Here is a 13057-nt window from a genome sequence, read left to right on the forward strand (position 1 = left end):
TAGGTTCACTAAATTTATTTTAAAAATCATAAAACGTTTCTTACAAAAGAGCATTACATTCTGCACACTGCTCTGAACAGATGCCAGGGATATGTGGACTAGTTACTTTTCTTCCCTGTCCCACCCCCCCAAATGTTACAGTGACCACAAAGCAAAGTGTTCACAATAATTACATGGGGGGAAGTTTCTTTTTAACCACCAACAATGAACAAAAAATAAAATTCACTCACTCTGCTGCTGTTTCAAAATTTCAATGTTAGTTTTTGCACGCCCTCCCCCCCCCAACCCTGTTTGTAAGGAACTAAAACATTACATCTGGTGAACAGCAAAGATTTCACTACACCTCAAATGCAGAACACCTATGAAGCAGAGGAATGTTGGCTTTTTAAACAGAAGCAGATAAAAAAAAAAAGATGCAGGACTCCTTCAGTTCTTCACTAGTCTTAGAAAAACTTTCCAGAATACTGCTTCACACTATAAAAAAGAAAAAATATCTTGCATTAGAATCCTTCAACATCTGCATACTGCTTCACACTATAAAAGAAAAGAAAAAAAAGTGCGAATTAGAATTTTTGTTCATTACATCTGAATCAACATCAAGACAATTTCAATGCTAAATTAAGTGATAAACATGTCCTTTATAATAAGAAACAAGAATGCAAAAAACATTAGCAATCACAAATTAAAGCAGTGTAAAATTCAAGGAAAAAAGATTAACAGTTAATCAGACATTAGTAGAGCAGGATTAAGAAATGAAATTGAAAGCTGTTAATATTTGGTGGAAAAGACAAAAGAAATGCCAGGAAGGTGTGAAATGCTGCATTTTACAGCACCAATCATTTGTCCTGTAGAGGCATGGCCTGTGCCATATGGCAGACTGTGATTTGTTGTCGATTTAGTTATCTAAAAACAACAAAATCACTAGTCTTCCACACAGAACTAGGCCAACATCCAATGAATCTTCTATTGTCTACAGGCTCTGTATAATTTGTAACAAACAAGTAGTTTTGGCAGCAGTTTTCACCAGAGAAATGAGAGGTTTGCTTGGTTAAGGCTTCTTCCAGCAAGATTAGTACTGAATGTCTTCGTTTTTAGTAAGAAAGCAGAGGAAAATTAAGGCAAAGCTATTAGGATGTTTAGAAGTTAGGTCCCCAAATGACTGAGACACCACGGTTTCTAGAAGAAAAATCAATTTGAGAAGGGAAGTTTTTCAAGGTATGTCTCAAGTGAACACAAAGCTGATCTTCAACTGACCTGTTCTGCAGCAAATACTGTGCATTCTGTATCTGGTCCTGTGTTCCTGTAATGGTAATGATCCGATCTTCGGATCCTTCTAAAGGCTCATCAATTTTGATGGAAGCTCCTGACTCATGACGGATTTGTTTAATCCGCTGACCACCTTTGCCAATAATAGATCCAGCCAACTGAAAAGATTTCAGAAAATAAGTGTTTATCATATACTTTCATAGAAAACTACCTGTATTTTCAATGATCGCCAAGAATACGAAACTTGGTATTTATTTGGATTCAATTACCCTTATGCCTCCTCAGAGTTTGGGCTGTTTGAACACACTAACATTTCCTTCAAGAATCTAAGGGCTCAAACCCCTCTAGGTATTTTATGGCATTGAAGTCTGTCACCAAAGACACCTCACTGAAACCCTTGAATATAGTTTCAAATTTTGAAGTGGAATACTTTCTAAAACCATGTGAATTGAAAAGAAATGTATGGAAAGACAGCAATAATGAGATCAAACAGTGCTGACAGAACTAATGATACTTACATCTTTGGGAATAGTTACTTGTGTAGTAATAATAGGTCCACCAAGATCACCATATGAGCCGCGACCCCCTGCATAGGAATAGTCTGATTTAAATGATGAGCAGTTAAGTTCATTTTTAAAAGCATGAAATAATGCTTGATTTCACAAAAGAGAAAACTTACCATATCCTGAGCCACCCTAAAAATAAAGAAAAAATAGAAAATTATTTTAAAATTTCTTTAAGTATTTTAATACTCATAAAACCCCCTGCATTTAGGAAACTAAAGTTTCCTAAATATGTCCAAATTTATTTCCTTCCAGAAAATAAATTTCAGAAAACAATCTTTAGGGGGAGGAATAAAGGATTCAAGTTTACAGCATTCAAAGACAAAAACATGAGGGGAAATAAAGCACACTTACTGGTGAGCAGGGAAGCATCTTAAATTTACTGATATGTACTTTATACCTATGACTCTACCTGTGGTTCATAAGCCATCTGCCATTCTGATGGGCTCCATGTATCTATTGCAGAATCCCATGTTTCATCAGCACTGAAACCAACCTGTTTTAGAAATATTAAGATGCCTAAATTGCCATCCTACATTACAAATAAACACACACTCTGGGCAGCAATTAGGTATCTTGGGAGAACAGTTCAACAGCTTCAGCAAATGGAAGGATTTAAATTCACTTGCAGAAAGCATCTTAAACATAGTTTAAAAAAGGCTAGCTATTTTAAAAATCTTAACCCCCAAGCCCTCATGTAACACATTGATGAGAAAAACTGTTCTTACCATCCCATCGTAACGGTCTCCAGGTCTTCCTCTTCTGTCATAGGCCATTAAATCTCTGCAAGCATAGTACTGTTGTAAACAGTTTGTTTCACTTCACATAGCAACTCTATCCTACTACCCAGTGCAGCCTCTTGTGTGCTAACAATTTGTGAATGAAAAACACTTACCCTCCTCTAGGTGGTGGGGGTGGGGGAAGAGGAAGATTCCGAGCTCTGCTACCACCTCGGCCACCTCGGCCAGGAGGTGGTGGTGGTGGTCCTCGACGAGGGCTCATATCATCATAATCTCTTCTAGATGGAGGCATGGGACGTCCACCACGACCAGGAGGCATTCTGTCAAAGCCACCTCTTCCCCGCATGGGAAACCCCACAGGACGTCCACGGCGGTCATCAAACATCATTGTAAAACCACCATAATCGTAGGTTTCATCGTAAAAATTGGGATCGTAAGGCTGTGCACGTCCTTTGATGGGAGACTAAAAACAAAAATATAGCAATCTTACAGACTAAACAAAACGCCTTGGTTCAGTATCAACTTTTTCAATGTTGACACTTGTTTTCCCAGGAGGCACTAGAGGCCGGGACAGAAATACAGGCACTTTCCAAGCCCTACAAGTCAGTCTCACTGCTTTTGAAAGACAAAATGGTCGAACTCTTATTTTCACACATGGACAACTAAATGAATAAAAGCAAATCTATGAATAAATCACCCCCATTTGGCTGGCCGAGGTGACTGTTATCTTGGACTAGCCTGTAATCCATATGCAGGGATACAAGCTGGGAAACTATGCAAAATGGGAAAGACATAAGCTATGCAAAGTGAGGACATAAGCAGCACCATAGTGAGTTTTATTTAAAGGACACTATCACAGTTTCACCAATTACCAAATGACCACATTCCACTTTTCTAAAGCTATTTCTAAATTAAAGGGAAGGCTGAAAGCCAAGAAACAGAAGTTGGTAAGACAAAGAACTCATTTTGTAGAAACAGTATTGTCAATTTCATGAAACTGAATGCAAATAAAGTCTTGTGAAGATACCTCAGATATGAGATCAAGGATGATCTTTATGCATTCTACAACTCTATCAGGCTTTCCTCCAATAAGAACAACTCTGTCAGTGGAATGAGGACAGCATTCCTGGAAAAGCTTGATTGTTGTCTGAGTGTTCTGTAAGTTTAATAGAGGAAAAAAAATTAAAGGACTTTCTAGATTCACATGAAGTTATAAAATAACCTTTCTAGGACCACTAGGCCTTTTAGTTATTTTAAAAGCAAATAATAAGGACTCTTTAGGAGGTAATTCAAAGGGGAATAAGAGCTGCCCACAAAAACAAATCTATAATAAAAAATTATTCTCTAGTAAGGATTATAATAGAGTTAAGAGAATGCCTTTACCTCTCGAAGTTCTTTGATTTTAGCACCTTTGACCCCAATAATTCCTCCTGCCAGACTCTGATGAATCAACAGTCTCAATTCGCAGTCAAAGTCACTTCCTTTAAAGTGTTGGTACTGTAGAAGGAGAGTTTTAGAATTTTAGTCTCAAATTATATTAATCCCCAATACACACTTATCTGCTATAAGCGTTAACAATAATATACTGTTGCAGTGAGCAACCTGAATTTATATTTCAATAACTTTACCAGTTATGTGCTTATTATCCTCAATAGCCAGGCCCAAAAAGGACATTCTGCACCACCTTAAAAAACTATTTTATTTTCAGGTCCTGCAACACCATACCCACACTGCAGCCATTTAGCATGTCGCTGTTACCACAAAATTATTATTAACATTCAAATAACACCATAATAAAAAAATGACTGCAAAGCACTTTGCAAATGTAGTTTAATTCCCACTGCAGCATGGAGCAGGGTCAACAGTGAGTTGTAAGACCATTTGTGTATCATGTTTAATCCTTTTTCTATAGAGATGGGAAAAGCACACTATGTTAAAAATAAAATTGATCCTATGGGCCAGGCTCCATACTTCAGTGGGGTTCAACGGCACTATGACATACATTTAAGCATTCCACAGCATCAGATTCGAGCGGGAGCTGGCTGGTTGCAGTGGGTGATGGCAACTGCAGGCCCTGAAAGTAGAAAAATAAGAGTAATAGGTTAAGTGTCTAGCGTGATCAGGCTATTGTCGCATATATTGGTAAAGCTACAACATATTTTAAATATATATTAAATGAGAAACTGATTATCTAACAGTGACTTAATTGTACTTTCCTCTTTATCTTAGTAAATTACAGACTCTTTAGTCTACCATCAGATCTAAATAATCGTATTTTCAAACATTCCCAGAATGAATATTCTAATTTTAGTAATACCAACTTTAAAACTAGAGCTTACAAAATACATGCTAAATCCATTAAATGGCCACAAGTAGTTTATATTACTACAAGTGGCAGGTCTATAATTAAAAAACAAAAACAGAACCAAAAAAACCTCCCAAATGATGTATACATAGAGTAGCAGGTTGTTACTGCTTCAAATGGCTTCAACCATTGGGTCTCCACCACTACTATTAATAAGACACTATTAAACATTGCCATTCCCCCTTATATCGCCAAATATATATATAAAAAAGGGAGCCTACCTCTTCCAAGGTAGGGATGATTTTCTTCAGAATTTCTCCAATTGTTTCAATGTCAGCACTGATACTCAATATGCTGTCAAACATCACAAATACCAGATAGTACAAAAAGAGTGGAAAAGAAAAATGAGTTTTGTGTTTGTCACTAGTAGTCATACAAACTTTTACAGAGAAGTAACAATTATTTAATATTCCCCATTTAAAGTTGCCTATTTATAAGTTTTTTTCACATGCATTTTGTTTTACGCCCAATACAGACATGGTAACAGTATTAGGAGACTTGCAGAGAGACAGAGAGAATGGGCTTTTGGAAGGGCTCAGATTAAGTGGGCAATAATAAATTGACCAGAACTGAAGCAGAGTTGAATACTTATGTTCCCCGCCACCACTACGTTAAGGATACCCTCGCTGTTACATTGGTAAAACTGGCACACCTTCTCTTAGGCAAAGTGGGGGAATATGCAAGTGGTGAACATTGTATCTGGAATAAGGTTATGGATACCAGTTAGAAATCAGATCACTAATGGGCTCTGCAAGAAAACAAATACAAATGCAAGACAAAACAAGACAACACAAATGAGAAGTGAAGGAAAGTGAACCAGAGTTAGCATTTCATCAGAAAAAATTATGAACAGGCAATGTTGGGAAGCAAGGTGGGCCACAAAGACAGAGCGAGAGACTATTTTGGTAACAATTTGATTTACAATGCAGCAAATATGCAACACTTGAAGCTGTGCTCCTTCCATCGAAATAAAATTAGTGGATCGTTTGGGTGGGCAACTCACGGTAAAAGTTCAGTGACAAAAAGACTTAATGGGGAAAATAAGACAGAAACTTGAAAAACAATACACCGTCTAAAGGGGATACTATTTAATTATATAAAAGGCAGGTAATAAAATACATTTCTCTCTTTCTAATCAGGCAGTGAGGCATAAACTGTTGGGACATACCGCTCGGGGCCACTGCTGTCTGGGACTGAAACACTGGCATTGTACTGCATTGGTCATTGGCGTTCGTGGATGTTGGCATTGGGCATGGGCATTCAATCAGAAGTTGTCAAGTATGGTACCCGTTTGGCAACGAGCACATTTTTGGGCATAGCCAACCAGGGTTTTCACATGGGCGTTCAGGGGCGGATGGGCCAACGTCATGGTGGGCAACGCAGGGGTAAGTCGATCCAGTACATGGGCAACGGAGATATATGGCCAAAAAAACAAGGAGAGGGAAAAGGGGGAAAAGCAATAAATTTTAATTTAATACAAACTATACTCATACTCTCAATTAATGAAACAAGCTTAAGTTGTTCTGAAGACTAACACAATAATGGACTTTTGTATACCTGACTGTGGCTTAACATTTAAGGACCTTAAATGATGGTTCTAACTTTAAAAAAAAAAAAAAAAGAAAAAAAAGAAAAGAAACAAACGATGTTTCAGTAGCAGGCTGGCTCATGAGGGTAGACACAAAACCTATCATGACTCAGTTTACTGAAATTCTTGAGGAAATGGGGAAATAAATAACCCAGATAATTATACAGAGCATCTGGATTAGGAGGAGAGAGGTTTATAAAAGACAAAACAAAAATTCCCACACCACCAAAAACCCCTGCTAGTAGTAAAAGACTGGTTTGGTTGGTTTTCTGGAGGTCTGAAATACATTCCTAAATCCTAACAAGCAGATTTGTAAAATTTTAAACAATTTTTCAAGTTCAGTTTACAGCAATCAAGAGGAACATACAAAGATCTGTGACCAAGAGAGAAATGAAATACTGTCAAATAAGTACTCAACACAAAGCTACTATTTGCCTCAATTTTAGCAAGAAAAACATTAAGAAGTATATACATCACGAGAAAAAAATTTAGGAATTTTGGTGTAGCTAAGTCCCATGATTATGCTCACTTCTGGTACTGCCAACATTTAATGTGTCTAATCACAAGAGTCAACCCACTATAAAATATGAAGACTCAAACAAATCATAGGCATTGACAAATGGTTTCCTGATAAGATCAAGTACCTGATCTATTCTGTACCCATATTCCAATCATGCAACCTGAATGTTAAATAAAATTTTTGTGCTCCATGTGCAAGCTGTTAAACAGATGGACAAATAAAAAAATAAAAAAATTCTGGGTTTAATCAGCCACCTGCAATGGTTTTCTGTAATTGATTCACACATGGAAAACGGTGCAATTACGGGTTTCTACACTTTGCTACTATTGCTAATTACAATGTCAGCTTGCCTGAAGTGATTAATTTGGAGGAATCTTAAATGCAGAGGTTTCACGCAAATCCCCCAACCTACTTAATCTGGGCTTTTGTTAAAACAGGAACAGCAAACCTTGAAATCATCTATGTAATAAGTTATTACAAACGGCTTGCACCTAAACTATTAAATGATTTTTATGATGTAATTATTTAAAACTTCTAGAAACATAAACTGAAGCTTTTTGTGCAGTTTAAACCTTGTAATACTTACGTCTGTACGGAGAGCCTTAATATTCTTGCCTCCTTTTCCAATCACTGCCCCAGCATTCTGTAGAAGACAAAGACCAAAAGAAAAAACTTAACACTCTCCCTCAAAAAAATCTATGCTTAGTTTTAACAGCAACAACAAAAATCTAACCTTTGCTACAAGGTTGGACATCTTTAAAACAACATGAAAATCAATAGCCCCCTCTCTTCAAGATGTGCTTTGAGGACTGAGTTAAGATTGAGCTTCGGAATATTTAGAATGCTGGACATGCATTTGGAGTATAAATATAACCAGACTTCACAGTTCCACTTCGTAAAATAAACCAAGAATTTAAATAGGCACTTTTATACTGTGACTTGTGATAATCAAGCAACCTATTAATTTCCCAAGGAATCTACAATGCAATCAAGATTTAACCCACTACTAATGCTTTAAGATCACACCCCACCTCACCGTAACTATCACGTAACTATCGGAGCTCACAAGCCTGTTCAGAAAGATTCACACAAATCTCTCAAGCTTTGAAGGTTTCCCTCCAAAGGGGCCAAATTTCTGAGTTTGAAACATACCTTGCTCTGAAGCAGAATGCGTAATTCAACCATCTCATCTGTGTTTCTAGATCTTTTAAATGCTTGTTCTTCTTCCATATCTTCTGCAGGACGTTTACCTAGAAATTAATAGTTGAGATTTCAAAGAAAGCAACTCCATTTAGTGCATAAAACATTTGTTATTAAACCATGTTGCAAAAAGGCCAAAAGTACTTCTGGTGTCATCTTTACCCTCTCTGGTAAAGACCGCGTTTATTGAATAAGACACTGCGATAAAATACTCCAGGGAATTACATTCCAAAATCCAAGGAAAAGTTTTTATTGGCTCTCTACCATTTTATTTTCAGTTACCTATGTAAATCACTTACTTCTAGTTTATAAGAATTGTGTCAGCTGACAACTACCTCAAGACTATGAAATTATAAAGGTAAACGGTATTGATAGCTTACTAAACCACAGAATCAATAACAATGAAATACAGTTGTCTTACCAAATTCACCATTGGTTTCAGTGTTGGGGAAGGTTTCCTCCGGCTGTTCAGTTTCCATTTTCTTGTATTAAAAAGACACCAATCTGCTAAAAAATAAAGACACTAGTACATTTGGCTTTTTCGGAAAGTTAAGCCCCACATCTTACTAAATATTTAAGGAAAAAAGACTACTTCTAAAACGTACCAGTTATTCTATATCCTTGCAGAGCAGAACTGAAGTATTCGGGGCGGGACCAACAACTGACACCCTAGTGCTGCAGTAGCCTATAAAAACCAACATAAATCATTTTGCTTTGTTTACTTTCATTACTAATTTCTGATCACCACAGACACCGAATGAAGCACAACAAACTACATAGCTATTTCTAAAACTTGCCTCTTCTTTTTCAGGTTTTCAAATTCAAGCGCCTGCGCAAAAATCTCCAAGGAGTCTGATTTTTGGCCAAGAAAGGCAAAACTAATTTTCACACTGTATATTCAGACACCTGAAAAAGCTAAGTCAATGGGCTTCCATTTCGCCCTTAAAACACCAGTATATTACAGAGACTAATCAGAAACCATCTAGTTGTAAACTGGAACATCGAATCGCTTTTGGCTGCCTTTCCAGTGATGACCATTCTCAGAAATCTCTCAAGTTTACAAATACAAGGACAGATGCAAGCCATATCCAACAGCCAGGGGGACGAATCGAAAAACCCGATACGGCAACAGACCCAAACCGCTACTACCATTCTGATTACTGAACAGGACCCTTGACCACAACTGGCGGAACAGTGTGAATTAGGTTAAAACACTTCGCCCTAACCATTAGCTGAACCCTGAAACACACTCTGCAGTGTTCGAAAGGCATGGGGTCTCTCCTAGCTTTTCTTAGGAGCCACAGGGGTCGACAAACGGCTCCACGAGAATGGCCAGAGAGCGCAAACTTAAAAAAAAAAAAAAAAGCTTTCTTCCCTAACACTGGTCTCCTAACGGCTAACGGAAACGGTAACTCCCGGCCCGGCACACAGTCCTATTCTGAGTTTTAGCTAGGGTGGCTGGAGTTGAAACGCAGCGTCTACCGTCAAGAGTGCGGGGGCCGCGCGCAGCTCAACCTCGAGGCACCGCAGTCCCCACTCCGCAGACCCCGCAGCCACTCGGGGAGCGCCCGCCCCCGCGCTGCCCCCTCTTCGCCTCCCGACACCGCGACTGCCAATAGCCGAGCCGGCCCGGGCGCAGAAAAGGGCCAAAGCCGACGGCAAAAAAAAAAAAAAAAAAAAAAAAAAAAAAAAAAGCCGCACCTCCGCTTGCCGCGACCCGACAGGAAATGGCGGCCCGCGTAATGGCGACTACGTGCTCCGAGGCGGAGCCGAGCGCGGACCCCCTCCCCCACCCACCACGCGGTCCCGCGATCGCGTCCCCCGCACCCACCCACCCCCGCCAGCGCCCGAAGGAGACAAAGCCACCGAGGCCGTTCCCCCAACCCCTGGCCCGGGGGGAGCCGCACAAAGAGCGCTGCAGCGTTCGCACCGCCTCCGACTCCCGACCGCCGGCCGCCGCTTCTCCTCACACACGCAGCGCCCGGCTCCCAACGCCGCCTAACTACAGGCCCTCCCCAAGCAGGCACGTGCCTCGCGGTCCCCCGGAGGGTCTGACACCGCGGCGCGGACTGCAGATAGACGCTCAGGGAAATGGCGGAGGTGGGGGAGGGGAGGCGGCCACCGTTTGCCCTCCCCCCCTCTCCGAGAAGCGGCCAACCACCAACAGCCCCCGGGAAAGCCTCTCTCCAGCGGAGAAGCCGGGCTCCGACCCTCGTCCCCGCGCGCCGCCCGCTCGGCGCCGCTCCTCACCGCGCGAGGCCGCCGTCCCTTCGCCCGCCGCGCCGCCTCAGCCGGTCACAGCTAGACAGAGAACGAGCGCGAGCCCCCCTCCCCCGCCTCCCGCCCCCTTACCCCCGCCGCCGCGCCCGATTGGCTGCGCGAGCTTCGGCGGTGGCGCGAGTGCGAAGCGATTGGCCGCCGACCGCGCCAGTCAGGGCCACGGCGGCCACAGCCCCGCCCCCCGCCGGCGCCTCCCTTCGGGCTGTGAGGCCACGAAGGGCCTGAAAGAAAACCCGGGCTGGGACGAAGTCAGCCGCAGCCTTCCGGGGAGGCCTAGCCCGTGTCTAAAGCCGCAGTTCCTAAGCCCCAGTAACTCCAATTACCTAGAGCCCGCAGACAGGAGGTCGAGGTCGGTGCGGCAGAGAAACAGAGGATAATGGCGTCTGCAGTGCCGTCGCCTGGAGCGCCCTCCTCCTCGCTCGCTCGCGCACTCGCTACCTAGGGGGAGGGAAGGGGAGAAGGTATCGCGAGAACCGGCCTCGTTCACGCGCACGGGGAGGGGGCGGCGCAGGGGCGTCTTCGAGGGCAGACGGCGTCTGTCGGGACTGGGGGAGGGGCTGAAGCGCGCGGGAAATCGGGCGGGAAGAGGCAAAAAAAAAAAAAAAAAAAAAAAAAAAATCGTTCGCGGGCTCGCAGGGCCGAATTCCGTGCTCACCGTTGCGGGCCCGCGGTGGCGCGAGCGGACGGCGGGACGCCCAGGTCGGTGCTCGGCCCCGGGGGACGCCCGGCCCCCACCGTCCACACGTCGCGGGGTCCCCGGGACGCCCCCCGGCCGCGCCCGGCTTGCGGGGCGGTGCGGGACGGGACCCCCGGAGGCCCGGCCGGCGAGCGGGGTCCCGGGAAGGAAGCGCGGGGCGAGCCCGAGTCCGGGCCGGCGTCCGCGCTCGGTCCTGGTTGGGGGTGGCGGGAGGACCCCAGGCTTTTTTTTTTTTTTCCTCCGTTTCTGACGAGATTGTTCATTCTTTTCCTTGTTTTGAAGAACGCGGTGGAGGGGATCATTTATAGTGTTGTCGTAGTTTATTGCAGTTTCGGGAAGTAAATATCGCATTCGTCTGAACCGAGTGCGGATGGCGGGAGCACGTTGTGTGGGCGTCGGAGTCGGGTTCCCTTCGCTCTTGCCGCGCCCGCCCGAGCCGCGGGCACCGGGACCGTGCTGCAGGCTGACAAAACCCCTCGCCCTCACCTAGGTGTCCTTTCCTGCTGCTCCGCGCTCCCGCTTCGTGCCGATTCCTCTTCCCAGCCCCGGGGCCTAAGGCTTGATGACTTCTTTTGTTCAGGCCCCTAAGGTCACTCTGCGTCTGTGACAGACCTGGGTAGTCGCCGCCCTGAGTACCCGTTTTCCACGTCCTGAACGCCGCCTTGCACCTGCGGGCGCGAACTTGTTGAGGCAGAAAGATGTTAACGTCGACACAAGGGCGCTAAACCCGCCGGGAGCAGAATACGTACTTTTTTTTTTTTTTTAAGTTGGTGATGGGTTTGTGCTGATTCATTCTTATTGCAACTTAATTCCCTTCTTCAACACTTTGCAAAATAGGATGCACCAGCGTCCTTTTAAATGCAGTGGTGACATCCATCCATCCATTCTCTCCCTGCCTGATTGGGAAGAAAACCCTTGGATGGTTGTAGGGGAAACTGAGGACTTCAGGATCTCAGCGTTGACATCTTGGGAGGGGAGTTAACAAATACAATTCAGGGATCACGTCCGGTGTTGTGGAGCTTCTAGAAGTTCTCTTTAAGTGGCGGTGTAATTTCCCATATCATGCAGCCCCTACCATGAAGGCTGTGCAGTCTTGTTGGTGATATTTAACTCACATTTTAGCTTTAAGATAGAAAATTCGGATTTTTATGAAACGTTCAGCCAAGAATTGATGCATGTTTGTAGGGGCTCAGGGATACTTGCACTTACAGAGATTTCCTGTGCCAGTCAGGGTTGGCAACATTTAATGCGATAAAATCTGTCATCAGAAACCTGGAACGTTTCACTGATACTGATGTGCACGTAAGTGGGACTGTAATCATAGTACTTTCTTTGGAGTTCATGTTTCTGTTTCAGCCATCATTTTCTGTGTTGATAATCAGACATGAGGAGGAATTCCAAGCGTGCAGTGCTGTGTAGGAGCCTCCCAATTGCACTGGACCTGCTGGACCCTGACTGGCTCAGCCTCCAGATGGCATTGTGATGGAGTTGGTTGTCCCAACAGTCCTTAACCTGTTTGTTTTCTGTCTTACCTCTTTTAACTTATTTTTTAAATCTCTGTAAGTAACAGGAGGTCTTTCTCCCATCCTTTCATTATTTAAATTAAGAGTCCCCCAGCAATACTGGGTGCTTTAGAAAGTTCATGGAAAACTGAAATTGACAGATAAGTTTATTTTGGTGTAAAAAAAAAAATCTGTGCAAAATCTTTTCGTAGTACGCATTTTCCAAGAACTTTTTGCATACACCTGTGTTCATTCAAGGTCTTGCCAACTTGATTGATAATTGTAGAGGCTGATGTCCGGTGTAATTAATTGGTATAAATGATAGTATGATGTAGT

General features: G+C 43.0%; 2 protein-coding genes and 1 non-coding gene across 28 annotated transcripts in view; 1 reads left to right on the forward strand and 2 right to left on the reverse strand.

Moving 5' to 3' along the window:
- HNRNPK (heterogeneous nuclear ribonucleoprotein K) lies at positions 1-10960 on the reverse strand. Of its 20 annotated transcripts, none has more exons than XM_051833647.2 (17): positions 10846-10960; positions 8848-8927; positions 8664-8746; positions 8195-8292; positions 7629-7685; positions 6103-6146; positions 5156-5228; positions 4572-4643; positions 3953-4066; positions 3597-3725; positions 2725-3032; positions 2558-2612; positions 2242-2325; positions 1946-1961; positions 1785-1867; positions 1255-1424; positions 1-534 (listed from the first exon to the last, which is right to left on the reverse strand). In XM_051833647.2, the coding sequence occupies exons 3-17, from the start codon at positions 8719-8721 to the stop codon at positions 501-503; spliced, it is 1395 nt and encodes a 464-aa protein (XP_051689607.1). In that variant the 5' UTR covers positions 8722-8746; positions 8848-8927; positions 10846-10960; the 3' UTR covers positions 1-500. The 20 variants fall into 20 exon arrangements, with proteins under 20 accessions (XP_051689607.1, XP_051689612.1, XP_051689604.1 ...); XM_051833652.2 differs by having other exon boundaries at positions 1-474; positions 8664-8749; XM_051833644.2 differs by having other exon boundaries at positions 8664-8749.
- Positions 869-932, reverse strand: MIR7A (microRNA mir-7a). Its single transcript, NR_162452.1, has one exon. It is a non-coding gene; the product is annotated as a microRNA mir-7a (primary transcript).
- Positions 10740-13057, forward strand: part of RMI1 (RecQ mediated genome instability 1) — a 17563-nt gene continuing 15245 nt past the window's right edge. The window contains exon 1 of one of the 7 annotated variants that reach the window (XM_051833755.2): positions 10740-10983. The gene's annotated coding sequence lies outside the window, so the exon portion shown is untranslated. The other 6 variants (XM_070049143.1, XM_051833757.2, XM_051833754.2 and 3 more) reach the window with 6 other exon arrangements.

Source organism: Oryctolagus cuniculus, chromosome 1 (assembly GCF_964237555.1).
Source record: "Oryctolagus cuniculus chromosome 1, mOryCun1.1, whole genome shotgun sequence".
Taxonomy (NCBI): domain Eukaryota; kingdom Metazoa; phylum Chordata; class Mammalia; order Lagomorpha; family Leporidae; genus Oryctolagus; species Oryctolagus cuniculus.

What these genes read in the sequence shown, in the direction of transcription:
- HNRNPK (XM_051833649.2), bottom strand. Translation starts at nt 8,721, where the DNA reads ATGGAAACTGAACAGCCGGAGGAAACCTTCCCCAACACTGAAACCAAT. An exon ending in GACAGCAGTGGCCCCGAGCG is followed by an intron (nt 5,229 to 6,102) that starts GTATGTCCCAAC and finishes GATGTTTGACAG; the next exon opens with CATATTGAGTATCAGTGCTG. An exon ending in TCCTTGATCTCATATCTGAG is followed by an intron (nt 3,033 to 3,596) that starts GTATCTTCACAA and finishes TTTTGTTTTTAG; the next exon opens with TCTCCCATCAAAGGACGTGC.